The sequence below is a fragment of the Chinchilla lanigera genome, unplaced genomic scaffold (assembly GCF_000276665.1).
Source record: "Chinchilla lanigera isolate Chin_1 unplaced genomic scaffold, ChiLan1.0 scaffold00106, whole genome shotgun sequence".
NCBI lineage: Eukaryota > Metazoa > Chordata > Mammalia > Rodentia > Chinchillidae > Chinchilla > Chinchilla lanigera.
The window spans coordinates 4,384,019-4,408,088 of NW_004955507.1; the positions used below are offsets into that span (position 1 = coordinate 4,384,019).

At 49.2% G+C, this 24,070-nt stretch overlaps 1 protein-coding gene across 3 annotated transcripts; it reads right to left on the minus strand.

The window, feature by feature from the left end:
- Positions 1 to 607: 607 nt before the first annotated feature.
- Pyroxd2 (pyridine nucleotide-disulphide oxidoreductase domain 2) lies at positions 608 to 23,585 on the minus strand. Of its 3 annotated transcripts, none has more exons than XM_005407662.2 (16): positions 23,270 to 23,585; positions 19,141 to 19,160; positions 16,359 to 16,452; positions 16,217 to 16,290; positions 12,458 to 12,613; positions 10,440 to 10,593; positions 9,817 to 9,878; positions 9,627 to 9,724; positions 9,200 to 9,341; positions 8,685 to 8,819; positions 7,365 to 7,437; positions 6,972 to 7,128; positions 5,321 to 5,475; positions 4,519 to 4,625; positions 2,304 to 2,424; positions 608 to 1,100 (listed from the first exon to the last, which is right to left on the minus strand). In XM_005407662.2, the coding sequence occupies exons 1-16, from the start codon at positions 23,394 to 23,396 to the stop codon at positions 1,069 to 1,071; spliced, it is 1,707 nt and encodes a 568-aa protein (XP_005407719.1). In that variant the 5' UTR covers positions 23,397 to 23,585; the 3' UTR covers positions 608 to 1,068. The 3 variants fall into 3 exon arrangements, with proteins under 3 accessions (XP_005407719.1, XP_005407718.1, XP_005407720.1); XM_005407661.2 differs by lacking the exon at positions 608 to 1,100 and adding an exon at positions 1,362 to 1,653 and having other exon boundaries at positions 23,270 to 23,583; XM_005407663.2 differs by lacking the exon at positions 608 to 1,100 and having other exon boundaries at positions 2,402 to 2,489.
- Between the last annotated feature and the right edge of the window lie 485 nt (positions 23,586 to 24,070).

The window sequence follows — 24,070 nt, forward strand, 5'->3', positions numbered from 1 at the left end:
TAAAGACCTAGTCTAATGTGATCCATCCCAGCCCTCTGGGGGTTTTCCCAAGTTCTTCTCCATTACTTCTGTTCTCTCGTGTGTTAGGCAGTGTCAGGGGCAGTGTGAACAAGGCAACTGCCCTGCCACAATATTAAGCCACATCTTACTAAAGATTTAGTCAGCTTTGGACCTCAGGACCCATTTCCTTCCCTACCCTTCCTTTTCTTTTTTCTTTTCCTTCCTCCCACTTTCCCCCTCTTTCTTCCTCCCTCCATTCCTTTCTTCCTTTGTTTCCAAGCAATTTTTTCACTTTGGTTCTGGGAAGTCTTTTGAGAAAAGTAAATCTTAACGAACAAGCAGTCCTGACCAAAACCAAATTCTCAATAAGCTCAAGAGGTCAGCGGCAACCAAGCCAAATAGTAGGGAGGGCCCTAGTTCGGAAAAAGCTCAGTGGACCCAAAGAGCGTGGTACAGTCCTGATCACTGTGCTTCTGGTGGGCTAGTTTCAACTCTGGGTGGGAAAGACTGCCATCTGCACAATGCAAAAATGACAAAACACCCTTCACCAATGACACCATTAGCAGCAGTGCCTCCACTGTGTACTGAATGTTTCCAGATGCTGGAATAAAATATGATCTATTGTTTTATTTGATTTTTAAAACCAGTCTTCCGCCGTGAGAAACCCAGGCTTATCAACATTAAGTAAGAAGGTAGATGTCTCTTCACCTGTGTGAATTTGCTGGGGAAAAGGACGCTTTCCTGGAAAGCTTCCACCTCGGCTACAGATGGGAATGCTCTGGATGGCAGCCTTGGCTGCTGAAGTTGGAAAGGCCAGGAGAGCTGCATTACAAAGGGAACATCCTTTGTGCACTTTTCTGACCAAGAATGGCAACCCGACTCACTTGGGAATGCCATAGGTTTATACCAAAGGATTCAGCAATGCAGCATGTTTACCTCATAGGAAGTAGGAGGTTGAATGCCCTGGAGGCGTCAATGCTGGGTTCCTGCACAGCCTTAGCTGAAGCCAGCGGGTGGCTACCCTCGATCGCTGTTTGGAAGACCAGAGGTTTTGATGGCTTGAGATGTTCAGGTCATGCTCCGTGGATGACTGTGAGTTCCTGGGGATGTGGGTCCATTTTTATGGTGACAGGAATGTGGCAGCAGCTGACTGGGCTTCAGCTAAGATATCCTCCAATCAACTAGTAGTGAGCCCAGCCAATGTGACCAAATGCAATGTTTCAAGCCTGTTCGTTGGAACAGTGAATGTCCCAAACAAGCTCATCCTACCTACTATGACGTAGTCCTACAAATACATCACACAAACACATGCATGCGCGCACATACACACACACGTGTACACATGTGAAGGGTAAACTATATGTCTAAAACACAGTTTTTAATAAAACACATCAAGTTCATTCACAGGGGGACAGGGCACAGGGGACTGCTAAGTGTAACTTGCACATTCTTCTACAACAGCAGCTGACTTGCGTAGACTTGGCTGCCAGGAGCAGCGGCCTTTGGAGCACAGCTTCCTAGACAGCTGAGCCAAGTGCTGGCAGCAGTAGGCTGTTCCTCCTGGCCTGGGGTTGAGTCAGCGTCACATGCGCTTAAGGTCCCTAAAGGCCACATGGGCTGCATTTCGTCCAGCAGCTCCCATGACGCCTCCTCCTGCAACCATAGCTTTGCTCAGAAACCCACCAGGGAGAGGACGGGGGCAGGGGACAGAGAGGCAGCAACAACTGGGACAGCTACCCAGAGACCCTGGGCTCCTTCCAAGGTCCGGCACCACAGCGGGGAGGGTTTGGGCCGTGGCTGAGGCCACGTGTTATGCAGGGAGACAATGGTGAAATGCAAGTGCAAGAATGAGGTCTGGGAAAGACGGGGGTGCACAGTCTACTCTGGGAGGCTCAGCCCCACACAGCTCAGATAAAGTACCAAGAAACAGCAGCAGCCTCTGTAGACTAGGGAGCCTTGGCTTCTGCATAGGAAAGAACTTTAAAAACCTAACTTTACTAATTTTTCTGTTCTCAAATATGGGTGAGGGATTTAGGCATGTGGGTCTCCCACAACCCAAAACTGGAACTGGAGACAACCCCCACACCTGGGGGGTGCGGTCAAGTGAGGGCTGTGGCTGACTGGCCAGCCACTGTGGGGCACTTAGCTGCACCAAGGGCTCTGGACAGCAGGTGGCTTGTTGGGGCAGGAGGCCCGAGCTGCTTCTCCCCCCTCATCGCACGTCCCCCTCTTCTGTCTGCAAGCTTCTCCCTCCCACGAGCCCTCGCAGTCCACACAGGGCAGTGGAGCTGTGGGTCACTTACCGGGATGGGCCCCACTGCCGCACAGGTACAGGCCCCAGAGAGGGGAGCGGTACCCAGAGTGCAGTGGCGCCGGGCGGGCGAAGTAGAGCTGGTCCAGGCACATTGCACAGTGGAATATGTTCTGTGGAGACAGGGCCGTGCTTGTGAACACCGGAGTGCTGCAGTCTTTTACTACCCTGGCTGGGTCTTTTTAAAAAAGAATTTAATTTTATTAGTACAGGTTTACAGTTCCCGCAGTTTAAAATCGTCTTGGGAGTGGTTACATGTACATATGATAGCTTGTTTCCTTTTTTTTTTTTTTAAATCCTTTTCCCCCTTTCCTCTCCCTCCCTCCTCTCTCTTTCAATTTCCCGTCCCATTTTTCATTCTTGTTGATATTATTAATCTTAGCTCATGCTATGGCATATGATATTTATATTAATTGAAGTCATTAGGTTCCTGTATATGGCATATCTTTATTCTACTTATTTCCCCTTCCCCAGTACAAGGGGTCTATCTCCTCTTCCCTATTATACTTCCCTACCACATCACTTCCCTATTGCAAGAGGACTAGTTCTCTGTTACAACAAGTCTATCTCCTTGTTCCCTTCTGTTCATCCTTTATTCTTCTCTTGGTGCTTTGCCTCACTCAAATGAGAGATACCATATGGTTTTTAAGTTTGTGTGTCTGGTTTATTTCACTCAACATACATTTTCCAGATGCATACAAATGTCTCAAATCTCTCACTCTTTATAGCAGAATAGTACTCCATTATAGATAAATACCACATTTTCTTTATCCAATCATCTGTTGATGGGTATACAGGCTCTTTCCAGGATTTAGCACTTACAAGTTGTGCTGCTATAAACATTGGTGTGCATGTATCACTGCAATGTCATGTTTTAAGCTTTTGGGGGAAGACATAAAGCAAGGGGATCACTGGGTCACGTGGAGTTGCTAATTTCAGTTTTCTAAAAATCTCCGTACTGATTGTACTAGTCTCCATAATGGTTGTACTAGTTTACATTCCCACCAACAGTGAAAGAGGGTTCCTTACTCACCAGAGCCTTGCCAGCGTTTGTTATTGTTTGATTTCTTAATAATTACCGTTCTTTCTAGAGTAAGATGAAATCTTAGCATTGCTTTAATTTGCATTTCTCTAATGGCCAGAGGTGTTGAGCATTTCTTCATACATTTGTTACAATTTGTATTTCTTCCTCTGTGAAGTGTTGGTCCATTTCACTTACTCATTTCTTGACTGGATCTTTAACTTTAGGTGTTAATTTTTTTAGTTCTTTGTATATTCTAGGTATTAAGGATCTGTCTGAGGAATAGCTAGCAAAATTTTTTTCCCATTCTGTAGGTTCTGCCTTTACTCTGCTCATTCTTTTGCTGTACGGAAGCCTTTCAGTCTGATATAATCCCATTTGCTATTCTTGCTGTTATTTCTTAAGTAATTAAAGTTCTGTTTAGAAAATCCTTTCGTATACCTATGTCTTCAAGTGTTTTACCTAGTTTATCTTCTAGTGGTTTTAATGTTTAGATCTTTGATCCATTTTTATTTTAATTTAGTATATGATGAGAGATAAGGGTCTAGTTTCAATCTTCCGCTCACAGATAACCAGTTTTCCCAGGACCATTTGTTGAATAGGCCATCCTTCCTCCAACATATGCTTTTGTCAAAGATCAAATATCTGAATGTGTCTGGGGAAATTTCTGTACCCTAATTCTGTTCCACTGATCCACATATCTGTGTTTGTTCTAGTACCATGCCAATTTTTATCACCATTGCTTTGTAATATAGCCTGAAGCCAGGTATACTATAGCTCTCTGCTCTGCTCTTATCGCCCGAAACTGCCTGTGCTATTCTGGGTCTCTTTTGGGTCCATATGAGTTACTTCTGGTCATAACAGCAGCCACAGATTTAATCTTACAACTGAACGGCAGTGCAAGGACCTGGCTGCTCAAGGAGGGCGCCTTTGAGGAAGGCCACGGGGGAGGGGCTGCATGGGTGTTGAGGCCGAGGGGCCGCGGTGCTAGGGGTCATTCATGTGGGCCCTTCATGTCTACGTCCCCACTCCCCCTGTTCCTTAGCTCTGGTCACCACTCTGTCACCTCCACCATGGTCTCTGCCACCATTCTTCCTTCCCAGTGAGGGCCAGGTGGAGCTGAGAGGGCAGAGCCAGGAAGTGGACTGAGAGGGAGAGTGATTCGAGACCTCAGGCTCATACTCACCCCTCCAGGAAGCCCAAAGACTCTCTCCAAATCTGGGGGGGTGAGGATGTCTCTGCCCACCACAGAGCCCTTGAAGCCAGGGGCGTAGGCCTCGATGCAGTCAAATACTGTGGGTCCAACAGCAGGGGACAAGATGGTATTGGGGAAAAAGAGGAGGTGGTGTTACGCTTGTACAATGAGGTAAATTTACTAAAATTCATTAAACTATATGCTTAAAAGAGTTTTTAAAGGCACATTATACCTCAGTAAGTAAAAACAAACAAAAACAATCCACAGGCAAAAACAGGTCATCACAAAGACAAGAGGTCTTAGGCTAGTCCAGGCCCCACTTTTTCCCATCTCCTTACCACAAGCCTAAACACAAAGGTGTTTGTGTTTGGAAAATGCAAAATAGTTTTCATCTCATTCCTTTGCTTTGCTTGAGCTACTTCTTTTTGCTTGGAATGCCCTTCACTTTCTAGCTAACTCCTATTCATCCTTTAAAACCCAGATCAAATATCCCTTCCTTTGAAAGCTTTCCTTCTCTCTCTGGCTCTTTGGCTCCTTCCTTTGGTTCAGTAAAATATGCAGTACTGCACTGACCAGTTTGTTGGTGTCCCTGACCAGACTGTGAGCAACTTGAGAGCAACTTGTTCTTTTGGCTTTCTTAGCCCAGTGCTTGACCCCAGTAGAAATTCATCCTAGTGATAGGAGGTTCCCGCCTGTTCTCCTCTCCCCTTGGGACAGCACATGTAGGTATTCACCCTGAAGGAGGCAACCAGGAGGGGAGGTTCCCCACGGGTCACATGGCAGTTCCCTTTACCGTTGTCTGCGTAAGCGTTTCTCTCCTGCTCGTCCCAGATCTTGCCTCCCGCCAGCGTGTAGGGCGTGTACTGGGTGAAGAGGGAGATTACGTGGCAGCCGGGAGGAGCCAGTGTGGGGTCCAGCGAGGACGGGATACAGAGCTCAATCATAGGCCTGCAGTGGGGAGGGAGAAGGGTTGGCCTGAGGAGAGGGGCTGGGGAGCCACTTGGAGGTGACTCAAGACACAGTAACGTCTCTGGGGCAACACCAGCGCTGGGCAACTTGTCACTGTGAGGCCACGGTGGTTATTTTTCACTCCCCCCTAGTTCCTGTCCGATAGCAAATCTTGTCAGCTTTACTTTCAAACTACACCCAGTATCTGGCTACTTCTCATCGCTTCCACTGCCCGCTCACCCTCTGGTCCAAGCCACTGTCCTCTTTCTGCCTTGGATTTTGCAGCAGTGACCAACTGCAACAGGTGCCCTTCCTTTTCAGCAGCCAGGCTGGTCTTCCTAAAGGATGGGTCCAGCTCTTCAAACCCTTCCTGGAGTAGAAGTCAGGAGCAGGCAACAAGACCTGATGGGATCGAGCAGCTCTGGTTCTTCCTCTCCACTCCGTCTTCATCCCTCTGCCTTCAACATAGCCACCCAATCCCACCCCCGAGCATTTGCACCTGACCTTCCTTCTCTCTGGATGTTCTTCCCCCAACCATCAGGACTGTGTTCTCTCTTCTTTCAGTTCTCTGCCCAAATGTCACATTATCAGAGAGGCCTCTCCTGGCCTCCTAACCAGCAAACCCTCCCCTTCTTGCCTCGTTTTCTCCATCGTGCTTATCACTGATACACACTTGTGGATCATCTCATCTTCTCTCAACGGAAGGTCAGCAACTGAGCCTTTGCCTGTTGCCTTTGCGTGGCACAGAGCAGGGGCCTCCAAACATTTACAGTGTGATGAAACACTCCGCATTGCATCCTTCTCTAGGACCAAATGCTCCTTACCATAGGATACATAATAGCTTTTTTTTTTGTTTTGTTTTATTTTTGGTACCAGGAATTGAATTCAGGACCTTGTGCTTTCCAGGCAGGCACTTGTGCCACTGAGCTACATCCCCAAAATAGCTGTGCCTGGCAGGTCATTCGCTTTTTTCTTTTGTGCCTCTGACCTACACCCAGTACAGAGCTTGGTATGTGTAGGTTTTCTATCTGCTGGCTGATGGACAGGATGGAAAGGTGTGGGGCTCATAGTGTCCCTGTCTGCCTAGAAGGACAGACATAGCTGTGGTAAGATGCAGGTATACTTTTAGAAGCTTTGCACGAAGGCAGCTTATGGCATAATGAAGGGTGCCAACTGGGGCTCAGCGTGTGCCTCATCAGGCCTCTGAATCAGAGAGCCTCATTTTCTCTCCGAGAAAGCATCTTCTTCCCAACACCAGCACTGTCCTCAGTAGGGCTTGCTCTTCTGCTGCTTGTAACAGTCCCTGACATGTCCTGCTCCCTGGTCCACAGATTTTTCACCCGGGATACACTTCCTGTATAATATGAGGCAGATCCTAAGTCACCATAAAGGTTTAATTCCAAGCTGAAGAGTCCCTGCTGGGTCTAGATGGCCACTGCCCACCCTGGCCCATGTCAGAACATCCAGGGGATGTGCTATACATCCAGCACACCTACCTGTGGGAAGGCAGGCCACCCTTGGCATCTTCAAAGGCCTGATGGAGGAGGAGGGTGTTTTCACAGTTCAAGTGGATGGAGCACTGGTGATGAGGAAGTGGCTGGCCTCGGGGAGAATTTGGGGCTGCCAGGAAGTTGGGCAGCTTGTCCACAGCCACTGAAGGACCAAAGAGGTACGTCAGGTCCCTGGCTGTGCAGGGCTTCACTCTACAGTCACCACCCTGCTCACCCACAGGTGCACTGGAAGCCTGAAAGTGTGAAGTGTTTCACCTTCAAACTGGGGGTAGGCTGGAGCTCAGGGGATGGAGATGGCGTGGTTGGGTTTTCCCCTACATGAAGATGTCCCACTCAGAGAGTGCCAAAAGACTCCGTTCTGCCATCAGGTGTTCTTACCATTGATCTTGGTAACAGGAGACTGAGTATCCAGCTGGGCGATTCTCTCTATGAATGCCTCTGGAAGCCACTCCTGCAGGGAGAAGTCTCTGTGAAAGGCCAAGCATGGCCAAGGCGCCAAGGGAACCTACTTTCTTCCTTTGCTCAGGGGAGTCCCTCAAATTCTGTCTCTGGAAATCTTCATCATCCACCAAGCCACCTCCTCTGTGAAGCCATCCCAGGGCCTCCCACTCAGCCGGACCTGTTCATTCTCTGAGCTCTGTCAGTAGCCTTGCTGTAAAGTAGCTCCCACCTTGCTGATTTTCTCTTCTATTCTGTAAGCTCTGGAACTCTTGATATCTAATTGCTTTAACTTCACAAGATGCATTGCACTGATGATTGTTAAGTTGTGTTAGTGGAAGCACTCAGAAAGAGTGGTGCTACCCCAAACAGTCCCCAGAATGACGGGTAATTCTGTGCTCACACACACACACACCATCTTCTGGGGACAGAGAAGGTGTGGACAACTACAATAATCATCCCAAACTCTCAGCCCTCTGTATGTGAATGTCCCTTGCTCATGTAACTTTGTGTGCATTCCTACTCTGACTTTGGGTTTAGCTGTGAAACTTGCTTTGACCAATGTTAGAACATAAGATGCAAACAGAGAAAACAATATGCTTTTTGCAATCCGTGATTGAGCTTGCTGGCTTCTCTGCCAGGCCCTGAGAACACACCTGGACTACTGTGCTAGCAGGCTGAGAGATACACGGAGAAGAGTCAAATCACCTTGGTCCTTCTTAAACTGTCCTGAACTAGCCACAGGCAGCCGATTCGGAGGCATATGAAGTACAGCAGAGCTCGTCGGCAGCCCCACAGCTGACTGCGTGGACATGAGCAAGCCTAAGCCCAGATCACTGTAATTCAGCCAAGATCTACTGAATTCTCCATGTCTGCCAGCTACTATTTCTTCTTCTCTGCCCAGAAGCTTTGCATTTGGTTGTTTTGCAACATCAATATGGTGACAGATCTTTGACACAGATGGTGGAACTAAAGTGGGTGAGAGAATAGAAATCAAGATAGTAGGAAAGTTGTAAAAGTAACTGTAGACAGCAGACCAGACATGGGTTCTAGTGCTGGCTCAGCAAGTCACTGCCAGCTGCACGGCCTGGGTCACCTCCCCTCTCTGGATCTTCCTCCTTACCTATGCGGCTTCTCTCATTTGTTACCTGCCCATTACCTGCTCACTTCCCCAGAGAAGGAGACAACACTCTTTGCTCTCATCCTCATGCAGTCCCCCATCCTCTGCTAGCAGACATCTCACCTCAGTTCTTGGCTCACCTGTGGTGTCAACTTCAGGAAGGTGACCTGAGGCGGCGCACTGGACAACACCACTTTGCTCCTCACCTCCAGGCCGTCCTGCAGTACGACTCCTTGCACGCGGCCTTCGCGGTTCACTTGCACCTTGGCCACTGTCTGAAGCACACCAGCAAGAGGCCTCAGAAGCCCCAGGAAGGAAGACTCAGGCTGAATCTGGTCAGATTCCCACTGTTCTCTGGACACTCATGTTTCCTCCTCCCACTCTAGCCCTCCAAACTTGGTAGCTTCTAGGGGAAGCCATGACACTCCCTACCAGGGAGCCTCAGCCCAAATGTGGCTAAGTGACTGGTGACTTCAGAGGAGCTGCTCAGAAAAACTGGGACCTCCCTGACCATTGCTCTGCTGCTACAGGATGCACTACCCTACAATCCCTGCCTGGACTTTAAGCCACACCATTTCCATCAGGAAACAAGGGCCCTTCCCAACTCAACTGCTCTGTGGCCTTGTCAATAACCAGGGGAGGGAGAGGCACTCACCTTTTCAGTGAAAATACTTGCTCCATGTACAGTGGCTGAACTTGCAATGGCATCAGAGAGGGCACCCATGCCACCCTGGACATAGGCCCAGGCGCCCTGCCTTCCCTCCAGGCCCCCCATCACATGATGCAGCAGCACATATCTAAGCACAGAGCATAAAACCAGGTGCTGGAGATGAGATTCCATCTCCCAAGGTTTAGGTCCAAATATTGCTTTCTGTTGTGTACCTTCAGCCTCTTTCTGCTCCCACCCAGCCCTTTTCATGATCCTTGAAATGAGCTCAAGGCCTTTGCCTTTTCATTCCCCATGCAAATGTGTTCCAGTGCAGTGTCCGGCTCACAGAGTGAGCTCAGTAAATGCCAGTCACTGCTGCTCCTCCCTTGTTCTCTCCGGGGAAATTGCTCCGCTCCTACTGGCCCTCACTCACCCACTCCCCGGAGTGTGGGGACTTGTCATGGCTCCAATCACAGCATCTGTTGCCAGAGTGGCTTTCAGAGGCTCAGACTCGAACCACTGGTCCAGCACCTGGACAGCAAAGTTGCAAGAAGGCCTCAGGGACCTGGCTGGCAGGAGAGGTGCCCAGCCACAGGTCAGGCCTGAGGCTGGGAAGCACTGACCTTGGTAATGGGAGCTGTGAGGACCTGGTAGTACTGGGGAAGCTGGGCCCCAAGGATGCGGCCTAGAACACAAAACAGCAATTGAGACAGGCTGTGAGGAAACACTGTGATCTGGGCCTATAGGATAAGAGAACTGCAGTACGGGAGGCAGGACAGCACGGTGGGTGCAGGCCACACCGTCCATCTTTGCAGATGTATGGCTTTGGACCTCTTAATGTCTCTGAACTTGTTTCTTTACCTGTAAAATGGGAGTTGTATTTCACAAGGACTACTTTGAGGACTAAATGACACATGTAAACATTTGCAAGCTGATTGCATTTATCTGTTAGTATGATTTTGGGAAAAGTTTTCACTTGTACCTTATCCCCTTATTTTAAACTCTGTAAGGTGCATTCCCTGGGCAGAGTCCTTTTCTGTGACATTGATGTAACCTTTGTCCTGGCTTGGTTTCATCCACACCAGCCTGGGAGCTCAATGCAGGCTCCAGGTGGACTCAGTGGCCATAGTCTACTAAGTGCTCATGAGTGGCAGCTGCTTGGAGGTTCAGGTTTATCTCCAGGCATTAAGAAAACAGGCCCCTCCCCCACCCATGAAAGCCACTACTCACATCCCGATGGACTCACCTGCCTTTAGCAGAGGCTTGAGGGTGGACAGTGCCTTCAGTCTCTGCAGCAGGGAGTCATGCTGGAAGGCCGCCATGTCCACAGGGGCTGCGTCCAGCAGAGGGTCAATGGCCAGTACCAAGCGGCTCATGAACTCCTCGTATCTGGGAAAGGCCTGGAACAGAGCTCTAGATCAAGGCTCCACTGTCCAAAATCCCACATGGACATATCTCCGTGTCCTGCCCTCCATGCCACTCCCGTAGGGCCACCGCACCCTACAGCGGAGCCCTGGTGGTTCCTAAGGCTTCATCTTCTGTGTAGCTTGGCCTGGTCCTGCTGAGTCCTCCTACCTCCAAGTCTGTGTGGACATCAGCACCAGGAAGAGGGCACGGGGGAGGCCACAGTGACCTGGGCGATATGAAAGTGACCAGGGAAAAGCATCTGTGTAGGCCAAAGCAGCCACAGAAAACTGGCAAGAGTCTTGGCTCACAGAGTGAGCTCAGTAAAACTGCCACAGCTTTGGGTGCTGTGGTGAGAACATTAGAAGTCCTTCCCTTTGTCCTTCTGTCTTGCCATATGTGACTGCTAGAAGTTGGTCTCTTCCTCAAACCCCAGGGTGCAAATGTTCTTTTCTCATCTATCAGTCTGATGCATCACCTCACACACGGCAACAGAAGTCTGCATCCCCTCATCCTATGAATTCTCACAACAAAACCCATTTCCTTCAGCTGGTTCTCAATGCCCACCCTCCCTCTGCTAGACCAGTGATGGGGCAGAAACAGGTGCCCATGCCTTTGAAGACCCTCCTGACTCTCCCTCCCACTCTCCAGTGGGCTGGGCTATACTCATGAATGCAGCCATGGAATTATAGTAAGTCACATAAAGGAAAGTCTGTGTTGAAGAACACTTCAGAAGTCTTGGAAAGAATGAAATTAAATAGTCGTCTCTAGAGCAAGCCTTTAAAATGACAACTTGCAAAGGCAAAGCCAGAAATGGGGCTCCTTATATTCCGTAATAGGAAATGAGCCCCGGCATCCTACGAATAGGCAGGGCCAGAGCCAGTGCTATGCTGACTCCTGCCTAAGGCATTTGAGATAGGCAGGGTTTGAAAGAGCGTGAAGCCCTGGTCCCCAGGCCAGTGCACAGGACAGTCACATGAAAAGCACTTGGAAAAAGCAAAGTTCCCCGGGTGACTGTCCTCATCAGCTAGGTTTAGAAACCTCTGGATGAAGAGATATGCATCGTATGTCTGTGGATCTCTAGGTTTCACCAAGTATTTGGTTAAGACAACACAAAGCAATGTACACGGATTGTACTAACCTATGGTCTTATAAAAATGTCTCCACTGAGATCTGATTTAATGCTATAGCTTCAGCTTGTATTCAGCCATTCAAAGAACCTTTCCCTACCCCTAGAACCCATCCTACCAGGCCCATTATATTATGTAGTGACTCATCTGGACAAAGTTACCCAACCAATTCCTAGACTGCAACCCAAGAAAACAGCATACACTATTCTTTCTTTCACAGATCTGCACACCATCAATGCACACTTTATTGTCCTGGGTGTCAGGGGATTGATGCCAAATTGAATGAATATTTTCTTAAGTTCCCGATCCAGTTCATTTTATTCTTAACTGTCTCTCATCTGCCCTTCATCTTCCTTTGTGGCTTTCATGTGGAGAAGCATTTGGGATTCTGTCTGAAAGCAGCAGGCATCTAAGGCACACACAGTAAACGTACATACCAGTGGATTCCCTTTCGAAATTCAGCATGCGGAGGCCATCTGGACAGTGGCCTCGCACGGAACACGCACAGGTTTTAGGGCCTTAACCACTGTCCTCCATCTCTTCTCTTCACAGGGCCTGAGATCTAAAGTTAGTTCAGACTGGAGCCTTCCAGGGAAGAAAGGATGCCCTGTCCAAGCCCGCATGGCCTTTGGACACTGTTCTAGGACAAGTCCAATCAGTTCCTCCCTTTCAAGAGCCTCATCCAGGCTGGTGAGGGAGGAGGAGCTTAGTCTCTGGTTACTTTTCCTACCTGGGCATCTTTCTGTGAGAACTGGGCGATCTGTTTCTGGTTTTCTGCCATGTCTTTGCCCAGCAGAAGGGATCTGGGCACTTTGCTCCCAGTACCCTCTTCCAGCATGGGGGTGAAGGAATGGGGATTTCGAAGATGAAGCCTCAGCCCATGTTTCTGCAGAACACAAAAAGTACAGGCAACATTTTATGGACTTATAGTGTCTGCTGTTGACCTTCCTCCAGCTGTGTTTGAGTGACCACTTGTGTAGCTGTATGCAGGTTCCTAAGGTGTGGGGTCCTGGATCTTCTTTTTTTTTAACGTAAGTTTATAAAAAGTCCTCTTGCCAAGACACTCGATGATAGACCATACTGTACCACACTTTACCACACAATGCCATACTATGCTTTTCCTGTGCCAGAGACAGTACCAGGGTTTACAATTACTACCTCACATCTCTGTAAGTACTATTATCCTCTTTGTGCAAATACTATGATGGAAATTCAGAGAAGTTAAATAATTTGTCCCAGATCACTTTAGGAGGTGGATCTAAGTTTCAAAACTACACTGCTGTGACTCCCAGCTCCTGGATCTCAGAAATAATCTATAACTGTCCCACTTCAGAAATAAATAATGAAAATTTAGAGGCACACATAAAACAATGGTTATGTGAAAATCCATACGTATAATGTAGATATATTATTTACATCAAAAATTTTATTTACTTTGTAGACTCACTTATTCCAGGGTCACTTTAAATAGAAGTTCCCTTGAAGTATTTAAAATATGATTTGATATGTTTGACCTGTGTATGGAACTTTCCCAGAGCACCTTTACTTCTCTATGGAGGCATAGACACAACAAAAAGGACCCGGACTACTAACCTAAAAGAACCTTATTCTGGCTGCTGTCTAGAGACTTCCTTCCCCCTATCTATGATCTGGACCCTCTCTTCTTTAAGGTTTCTGCTCAAATGTCCTTTATTAGCAATGCCTCCCCTCACCACACTAGCACTTCCTGTCCCCTCAACCTGCATTATTTTTTCCAAAGCCCTTGTCATCACATGGCTAATTGTATACATGCTTCCTCATCTTCCTGAGTAGAAGAGAAGGTCTGCGAGGTCAGGGGCACTGTCTATTTTGCTCACTGTTGCACCTGCTACATGGAGATTTAGGGCATCAATAAGCATTCTGCTGACTAGAGAGGTGAAGACTATGCTGCAGGCAGATGTGGCCCCAAGGGACAGAAATGAAACCTGTAAGTGTTAGGACGACACATGGACACCACAATAACCCCTTTCCAACAAGTACAGCTGGGACTGTTCAAACCAGAGATGTTCCAGATGGGCAAGATGGACAGGCATGGAGCATTTTGTAGAGGACGTTCTGAACACAGGATGCGGCTAGGGTGGGAGAACTCCATGTACTTTCTAACAGTAAGACTGAGAAATCTGACTCCAAGTTGGAGGATCTTCCAGCTTGGTTTCCTTAATATAATGTACTTGTTAAACCCCAGGTGCATCCTCAGAGTTCCTCTCTCCCCCTCACTCTTTGGCACCCCAACCAGAGCCAAGCCTTGTCAGCCCCTGCTGCACAAACCGTCCACTTCCTTCTACATCCACTGCACTGGGTCAAGCTGCCATCTTGTGAGGCCCTGTGGCAGCTGTCTCACGGATCTACCTGCGAGCCCCTCCTGCCTTCTCTACGATCCAGGTGGACTGGCCTTTTATAAAGTCACAAATCTCATATTCCACTTCCTGATTAAACACCTCGGCTGGCTTCCTACTATATGTGGATAAGATGCAGGCCCCTCATCATAGCCTGCAAGGTCCAGCCTGCCCCCTGCCCCTCCTGATGTCTGCTGCCCCTCCTCCTGTCACCAGTCTTCTCTGGCACACTGACCTCCCTTCTGCTCATGCCTGCCTCAGCCTGGCAGGCTCCACTTGCCTCTGGCTGGAACTCTGCTCAGATGCTGTACTACACTGGCCAGTGACTTTAGTTCACACGTCACTCCCTGAAGGATTTCCAGGTCACCAATGTAGGCTGGGCCCTCCAGACTTTCCCTATCATATTGCTTACTTTCTTTTCTTTCTGCTACCTACCTCTACCTGAAGTTCTGTTACTACCTCCAAGTTTAACACTATATCCCAAGGGTCTCTCCCAGGGCCTGGCAGAGCAGGTGCTTGGAACATTGACTAGACAAATCAATAAACCCTCCCCACATGGGACCCTGAAATTATTTCAAGTGTAACTAACTGAACATGAGTCATTTTTGACTGATTCTAGGACTTTCTCTTATATGGTGACTTTGTCATTCTTAATGGTTTTAATCACATGGAGTCAGAAAAAGGGGCATTTAAAATAGCCATTGACGACCTCCATGGGATTTGCTTAGAGCATGATGCTCTCTTAAAGTGAAAACAGAACCCATTCTCTGATTACCTATGTAAGTTTCAGCAGGCCTCGTCACTCCAGGTGGATCTTCTTGGGAAAGGTAGATCAGAGACCAGTGATATGGGATTTAAAAGGTGGAGTTCTCACTTGTGTCTGGGGGTGTCCTGTTTTAGAATGACCTGAGGATGTTGTAAAGTGCTGGTTCCTGCACCCCACTGCTTCTACAGAATAAGACTTCTGGGCAAGAACATTTGGAAATGTCCAATTCCCTACCAGTCTCCCACTCATTCTTATGAATCTGTAGGTCTGACAGCCTCGTTTTAGAGAGAGTTCCTACAGTGAAACATGAATAGAAGCACTATGGCTGAAACCTGGAAGATCAGTAGGGGAAGGAAGGGACAGAGGTTGCCTTGGCCCCCAACATCTGACAACACAAATAACTGGCACATTTACAAACTGCCCTTAGCTATAGTGTAGTATGGGTTGAAGACTCCAGGCCAACCCCTGGGTCCTAAATTGTGTTCAGTTCTGGTACCAGGGTACTTTCCCTTTCTCTCTCAGTAATTTCTTACCCCTGGCTTCTGCAGTTACCTAATTCACAGAACTCATCTACAGGAACCAGTTAGAGCAGCCAAAGAGCTACAAACAATGGCTGAGTATTATGTTAATTTCAAACTTTAAATTCAGGGCAAAATTAGTGTCAAGTGCAGAGCAGCTGGCAGCTGCTTGTACAGGAAACACCAAGGTCCCCCCCTTTGTAGGGTGGTGGCAAAGTTGATGGGAGGGCTAGGGGTAGGGGAGGAGGTTTGTGAGGGGCAGGGAGGGGCAAGTTGATGGGCAAAGTTTAGCAGACTAAGAAAGTGAGCAAGGGGCAGGTGGAGGGGAGTTAGAAAAGGTGAAAGTTCAGGTCCCACTTCTGGTCATGCTGCCGAGAATGGCAGCAGCTCCAAAGATTAATGAGGGCAGAAATAGGCCTGTGTCTAAGGTACCCCAGCAAAATCTGGTACTCAAAGCTCTAGGCAGCTGTCCTACTAGAGTCAGGTAAGATACCAAGAAATGACAGGGACAGGGCCAAGCCAAGGGGGCCCTGCCTGCGTAAGGCACTGCCAAGTGCCTTCATGTAAAACAAGCACCTTATGTTGACAAAAAAATTCTTCAAAAGATTTTTATGTGAAGTTTTCCCATTTGTAAAGACATTGGTGGGCTAGAGAACATGGATCTGTGCAATGCACTATGAGATTATGTGGGACAGGCAAGCCCTGGGCTGGAAGACAGAGCCCTGAGGTGGGGGGAGCACCTCAGGTACAGGACAGGCACCCCTCATCCCAGGTAGAGAGGATGGAACTGCTGCCTGCTAGCCAACTGTCAGTCACAGGGGCTGCTCTACCTTTAGCTCCAGCTCCGTGTAAATCTGCGGCCTCAGCAGGCTGAGGAGGTAGGATGCTCGGGAGAACTTAAACCCTAGAAGCAAACAGGAGAATGAATCACTACTGGTTACCCTCCCCGCCCCTCAACCTCTTAGGGCTTACCTGGGATGATTTCTTCAGTGACAGCAGCACCCCCGATCACATGACGCCTCTCAAAGACCACCGTGTTCACCCCCAGCCTCTGCAGGTACGCCGCCTGGGGGGTACACAGGGTTCTGCCCTTATCCCTCTGTAACTGGGATCTTTCGGCCTGACCAGTGGCTTCAGGGTCCTCAACGCAGGGCTAGCCAGTTTGCCCTCCTTGGTTCCTGCTGTTAAGGTGTTTTCTAATTTCCGACTCGCCTGCTTCTGCTCCCCTCCGTGTCCCAGCTAAAGGTAACTCCTTAGAGGCTTGGGTGCCCTGGGAGCTTACACTGCACCCCGCCCACCCTGCCGATGTCCCTCTCTTCCAGTGGGAGCAAGCCTCTTTCCCTCCTAGGAGCACAGCAAGAGGCAGCACGGTGAGGCTGAACTTCAGCACTCAGAGCCACACTCCAGGGGTTCAACTCCTCCTTCTCTTTCTGCTGAGCAGCTCCAGTACTTGATCTGACCGGCCTCAGTTTCCTCGTGTAAAAATGGGGCCAACAGAAATAGTGCTGAATTAACCTACTTCCAGGGCTGCCGTGAAGAGTACCTGAGCTAGTTCCTAGCAGGGACTTGAAATGGTCCCTGGCGCATGAGCTGTGCAATGAATGAAGCTAAGGCCATCGCAGAGCTTTACTCTGAGGGAAGAAATGATGCAGGTGCTTCTGTTGTTTCTCCAGCCCTTGGTGGAAAATCAATAAACTGGGCTAATCCTAGGCATAGTCTCACTATCTAGTACCAGTCTTCACATGAGCACTAAAACCAATGGGACAACAAGGAGAGTGGAGTGTAGGATTCAGACTTTTTAAAAAGTTCACTTGGCAACCACTATATTCCACACACTGTTGATACATCTCATTTAATCCACTCTTCTACCTAGAAGTAGGCACTGTGGATCTCCCCATTTGACTGATGAGAAAAGTGAGGCCCAGTGAGGCTAACGACTTGCCTCAGGCTCCCAGGGCTGATGAACGGAGGTGTTGGGAAGTGAGCCCAGAGTCTGAACCCAGGATCTAGAACCTTAACACATCCTACTGCGAACAAACAAGAACAGTCTCTGACGTTTGGAAACTGGGCTGGCATGCAGACGTAAGCACTCTCTGCTCCTAGTAGACATAAACTGTTTCACAGAATGACAACCCCGAACAGGTGTATTCTGAGACCGTGATAAAATGAGACACAAGTCCACTGCAGTTTTGACTAAACACAGAAATCAAGGTGTCTGTGCCATCCACCAAATGTCACACCCGCCCTCTCTCTGCCACAATGAATGCCTGCTACCACTTCACCGATTACTGATGTCCTCATCTAGTGAGGTCTGGACAAGATTTACAGATTCCCAGTCAAAGGGTTGTCCTCACTTTCTGACAGTGTGTAATCTGGAGAAAACCCCTACCTTCTCCGGCCTCCTTCAAATTATCCAACCAAAGCTCAAATCCTGTCCTAGGTTCTTTCTGAAAACTTCTTACTGAGACACCCCCGGTGTCCTGGCTTGGGTCTCCTTTGCTGCAGTGAGTAAGAAACTCAGCTTGGATAACCAGCTGTGGTCCTGTGCCCTTTGGAGGAAGGGCATTGACATTAGACTTCCCTGAGCTGGACACGTCCAATAAGAGCGACCACTGTGTCAAGTTTAACATGCCAGCCAGGTCTGAGCTGCACACTGTTACCTGCACAGCATCTCTGCGAGGTGGGAGCCATAATTCCCATTTTACTGTGGCTCACAAAGACTATGAGAAAACTGTTGGCCCGTTTTTACACAAGGAAACTGAGGCCAGTCAGATCAAGTACTAGAGCTGCCTCAGCAGAAAGAGAAGGAGGAGTTGAACCCCTGGAGTGTGGCTCTGTGTGCTGAAGTTCTACCTTTACAGATAGAAAGTAGTAGAGCTGGGACACAAACCCACATTTACATTGATTTAATAAGAAAATCAGTGGTAAATTTACTGTAGACTGTTCAACTAAAACTGGTACATCAGGCAAGGTGTTAAGGGTTAGCAAATGTCCCTTGACATCTCACATTGTTTCTCCAAGTTCCCCTATCTTTTTTTATTTTTTTGCAGTACTGGGGATCAAACTCAGGACCTTGCGCTTGCCAGGCAGGCGCTTGTGCCACTGAGCTATATCCATGGCCCCTAAGTTCCCCTATCTTGATAGTCCAGAGCTGCTACTGCTTCCAGGTGATGGCCCACATTTGTTCTGTGGCCGTAAGATCCTCAGTGGCCTCTAGAGGCCTATGGATTCATGGAGGAGCACAGCTTGGGGGTGACTCTGGCCCAGCTAGCGTGGCATCTAGAAGCCAGCTGTGCTGTGCATAGGGTCCTTGGCCACTCCGTGAGGTGGGGCTCCTCACCTTGCCAGGGCATACTTTGGACACACAGCAGCTGTGTGATCTGGGTGACACATCACTTAACTCTCACCGGGGAGCACAGTCCCACCCAACCCCAGGTTCCTGAGGCTCCAATCTGCTTCCTCTGGGCCAGCTATGCGCATGTGCTTTCCCACTTTTCATCAGCACGCTTCTCAGTGCTCTGCCCTCCCACAGGGCAGAGGGGGACCACGTGCCTCAGGACAGGACAAGAGAGGGGACTGTGACATCCCCCCTAACGGGCTCTAGATGCACACTGGACCAGCGCCTGCTGGGCACTGGGAGCACTGACAGCTGTCCTGGGCCTTAACCCTGCCCGCTTCCTCATGCTGTGCCTCGCAGTGCTGAGAGTCACAGGCTTCAGGCCCCGTGACATGGGCCCAAGAGGGAAGTACTCACAGCCACCAGCCCGTTGTGTCCTGCAATGAGAAGCGGGAGAGGAGGAAAATGTCACTGATCAGTGGACAGATACACACATTCCTTGGGGGACTGAGCTCACTCATCCCTGCCCCAGGCCAAGAAAAGCATTGGTGATCTTTTCCACCCTGCACTGGGATGTGGAAACAGCCAATTTAGGAGGAGTCAGAAAACTCCAGTTCTGTGCTGGCTTGAAAAGAATGCTGCCCTCTGGCTTGGTCAGCAGCTCCATCCTGGACTGAGGGGTAAGGAGAGATCCATGGTCGCCTGGGTTTCCATCACTCGGGGAGGAACAAGTGCCTGTCCGAAGGGGCAGCACAGGTCACATGGGGGGAAGGGCTGGTGCACAGGGGCCGTCCAGTGCTGCTTAGGTGGGGAGCTGCGGCCCTGGGTTCTTTATTTGGTCCACGTGTGGCTCATGAAGGGCCCAAAAGGGCCTAAGAGGGCTTTACGCATATAGAAGTGTCTCCATCAATCTAGTTTTCCAAAATGACATGAAGAATAATTCAACACATACAGCTTCAAGGTGTGCTTAAGGGTGCTAGCTGATTGGGCAAAGCTTTCTGTCATATAGTTTTCTTTTTAAAATATGAGGAGGGCTGTCCCTGGTTTTAGGGGTCCTGTGTTCCACAGCACGCCATGGATAGTGAGCGCCTCTCCAGCGCTGACAAGTTAAAAACCATCTGGGGAGTTCGGTAAATGTCAGTTCCCAGACTCCTTTCCAGGAGGATCCCCAACAAGTTGGTGTGTATGTGCTCCCTGCTCATTCCTGCTCTCTGATGCAGCTCTGAGCTGAGCTGGTCTCTTCCTTCCACTACTCAGGAGAAAAAGCAGCTGGTACTGGAGAATCACTTAGGCCCCAGTGGTTGTCAGCCAGCCCCTGGGTTGGTTCTTTTTGTCCTTGGTGATAGAGGGCCTCTCTGAGTCTTTAAATGTCAGTAGATGGTCATGACTTCTAAGGGTGGACCAAGGTTGACTCAAATGAAATGCCTGACTGTTAATATGACAAGTATTCATAAGCAGGGGAGGGCTGACGACCCACGTGATGGAAATTTTTTACGGCTGGGTCAGTGTTAAGTTTGTCATGTAGAGACTCCCAGAATTTTGGAGGTCACTCAGCCACCTTCTCACTCATTAATGGAATCTCTGAGTTTTTCAAACCCCTTTGACTATGAAAAGCACTTTATACCACGATCTGGCACAGGTTCCATAAATATATTTCATAGAAATAAGAGGTTCATGAACTAGTATTAATTTTCATCACATGATAAGCATATGACAATCTATTTGGCTATATTTCATTTTAAAAAGTGCAGAAAATGTTTTCTAAGAAAGATGAAAAAAATATGCTGGTTGGGACTCGTGAATGACATGAACTTGCAGCTTGAGAAGTCCTTGCTTCCATACATCCCCTGGGTTCAAGGCAGACAGCCGTGGCTCATGCTGGCTCTACTGCTTACCTTGATGGCCCTCAGAGAAGCATTTAACAGTGAGGAGCCTCATGCTCCCCACCATATTTGAAACAGAGAGGATGCCAAGGACCTTGCAGTATTGCAAGGAGGATTAACCAATAATATCCATAAAGCACATGGCCTTCGCAGGCCTGCAATAAAAATGGTAGCTATTTGTCTTTTAATTAGTAGTGATTATCAGTCTTGGAAAACTAACAACATCTTCCAGGGAACTGGGTCTAGTTCAGTCATGGTGTGTTAGCCCACAGATGCACAAACAGACCTCACATGGCAAAGGTCCAAGGGTCGAGGATCCAATAGCTCAGAATCCTCCCAAATTCCAGCAGAGCTCTCCTGTGGCCTTGGAGGGTCCTAGGTTGCCTCCCAGGCTCCCCGGGCAGCAGGACCTTGAGAGGGGCTGCCCTGACACAGGTTCTGCAGCTGTCTGCAACAGACATACTCACAGCACTGGTGGGGTACATGTATTAATACACACAATCTCGATCACCTGTTAGGAGGCCTGGGAACCTGCACTTTAACATGCTTCTCAGTCATTCTTGGGTATATCTGGTCAAATGGTGAGATCAGGGTCTCTTTGTAAAGGCTGCCAGGGACTGATGACTTCAGGGACTCAGATATAACCCTTATCTCATAAGATGCCCCTCTGTCCTCACTCAGACCTGCATGCCTTTAAATCAGGCTTCAAGGTATATTCGCAGTTAATGAAGCCACGTGAAGGAAAAACTTGCCCTGAGGTTCACTCACAAGCGTGGGCAACTCACCAAGGCAGCTGGTGACCCAGCTTCCACATTGCCCATTAGGAACTAGCAGCTGGGCTGTGGACAGGAGGAAGGAGTAGGGGGCTTCTCTGAGGCTCAGAGGCCCCGGTGCTGCCCTTCCCGAGCCCACTGAGTGTGTGCTGGAGCTGTTCCCACCGCCCAGGGGTCTATCAATCAGTTGTCAATTATAGCCACTGTTAAAAAATAAATTATAGAAGCTTCCCATCAAATAAATGATATTAAAAACAAAGGTAATAACTACCCCAAACTCATTGCTTTGTAATGATTTTACTACATTTGCCCATGGCCCATGCTCTTGTGGTCAGACACCTGCCTCTGTGTACCTGAGTGGTGCACACAGACGGATGTGCCACTGCGTATCTCTCCCAGATCACACGCAGCCACCTCCGTGGTAGAGAAAGGCCAAGGCCACGTGGAAGTGCTTACCATAGATGTCAGCTCATAGCACACATCAGGGCTGGATCCACTGCTCTGGGGATTGTTAGGCTTAAGAAAATGACGGCAGGTTAAATTTAACCAAGCCTCTTGAATCTGTAGCTGTTACACTGGGGATAAACAACACCAAAAATGGCGAAAATATTCTCCAGTACTAGGAAAATATCATCTGACTGAGCAAAGTCATGGTAGTCATTGAAGAAGGAACAGAGTTGGGATATAAATCTTCACTGTTTCACTTTTGCGGTATTCCTTCAAGTAAATGCAAACATCAAGCGTTCCTTTCACAACTGTATCTACTGGTGAATGGCAATGGTAGGCTGGCTACTCGCATTTGGCAAAAATGAAGGGTAACATTCTGTTAAGAATCACCTGGCAACCCCTTGCAATGGTGCCCACCTGTAATCCCAGCCACTCAAGAGGCTGAGATGGGAGGACCACACACTTGAGGCCAACCTGGGCTACTTAACAAGATCCTGCTTCAAAACAAAAAAAGCGCTGGGATGTAGTGCAGCGGTAACATACACAAGACTTTGGGTTCAGTTTCTAGCACAGGGGAAAAAAAAGATTTAATTGGCTCCCTGGAATTTAAGAATATTACATATCTGATTCGTACAACTGTGCTACAGAGCGGTAGAGAGTCCCTAAGTTGAATCCCCAGTGTTGAAGACAAAACCAAAAAAAAACCCCAAAACAAAGAAAACCCTTGTGTGCTACACATCTTCATTTCAATGAGGACCCGCCAGCTCACTGCTTTTAGTACACATGAGAATGGAGATGCCAAAACAGCGTCAACTCTGAAGCTGTGATAACTTCAACAGCATCTTCTTCCAGGCCTGTCACTGGCTCTGTAGAACCGTGCCTTCCTGGCCCTCTCCAAGTGTGGGTGGGAGGCCTGGCGGAGGGTAGTCCGGCCCAGGCCACCTCATCCAGCCACCCAGCAAACCTGGATATTTTAAGCAAAGGGACAGCAAAATGTTGCAGGACCACTACAGCACGACTGAGGGAACGGCAGTGGGGCCGTCAGCCTCTGTGGAGATACGGTAGGGTCTCTGGGACTCAGTTCTATTTTTTCTTGTCTTTATGATTCTGGTCAATCTTTATGATTTTGCTCATTTTGCAGGACACACTGGGAAGCCCCTGAGCTCCTTCCTTGTCATTCTAAATGGCAAGACTTAAGACCAGAGCGGGCAGGTTTTTCCCCGCCTGCACACATCAAGCCCAGGGCAAAGCCGGCACCAGAACTGCAGGATCCTGACTCCCAGACCAGAGGGCTTCCGTCCTTGCGCCAGACTTATCCAAACTTCCGGGCAAGCGCAAGCGGTGCCCTAAGCAGAGCAGGCGGTGGGGCGCGGTAAACACCCCTCCCCCAGGCCTCGGCGCGGGGCTGCCTGACCTCCCTCGGCCGTGGCTCCTCTGCTTTACCTGCTCCTATCACCACCGCATCGTACTCAGCCTTCACGTGTCCCCCAGCTTCCGAGTGAGCTCGTCTCCCAGCAGGGCCGGGAGAGACCCCCACAACCCTACTGAGCGCTCGGCAGCTAGCAGCCATTTCTGCCTCTAGGAAAGTGCTGGCAGTCAGCTCTGTGCACCAGCCAGGCAGCGGGAGGGGCAGGGAGGGGAAGTGGGAGGGGCTGCAGGCCTGCGTGAGGGCTCGGCCTTGGGCTACACAGGATGCAGGGGTCGAGGGAGGAGGGTGCCTCCGGAGGCAGAACAAGGTCCACTCAGAGGACCCACTGGAGCGCCCGTGCTCCAGGCCTCCGTGCACCTACTTGGCAGGGAAGGCCGGTGGCGGAGCCAGGGCCAGTCCCCCTCCCCTTTTCTTATTAAAGGGACACGCAGCATGGGAACCCTGCAGAATGGGAGGATGGCCAAGTCACACTCCACTCTGGCGCCCTGTCCTCCTGCAGGTGGTGCAGCTCCATACTCACAGGCAGCCACCGGGAAGGAACTACCACAGCAGGGCTGGGACCCGAATCCTCGCAGGTATCAGGGATAACTACAGAAGTCAAGGTGCTCGGTTAAACTAGATACCTGATATCATACAGCTGCTAAAATGTAAGAGAACACATCAAGTTTTTAAAAATTAGGTGTCCTAAACAGTGGGGGGCTTACAGGCTCAAATGTTCTTCCTTTATGTTCTTCTGTGAGACCAGTCCTTGGCAGTTTCAGTGCAAGACAGACACAAGAGGCTGGGCTCCCCACGCGCACACCGGCAGCCACTCC

Coding starts and splice junctions, on each gene's coding strand:
- Pyroxd2 (XM_005407661.2), bottom strand. CDS start 23,396: ATGGCTGCTAGCTGCCGAGCGCTCAGTAGGGTTGTGGGGGTCTCTCCC. Junction 19,161..23,269: donor TGCGGTGGTGATAGGAGCAG/GTAAAGCAGAGG, acceptor TTCTCATTGCAG/GACACAACGGGCTGGTGGCT. Junction 9,725..9,816: donor TCACAGCTCCCATTACCAAG/GTCAGTGCTTCC, acceptor TTTGCTGTCCAG/GTGCTGGACCAGTGGTTCGA.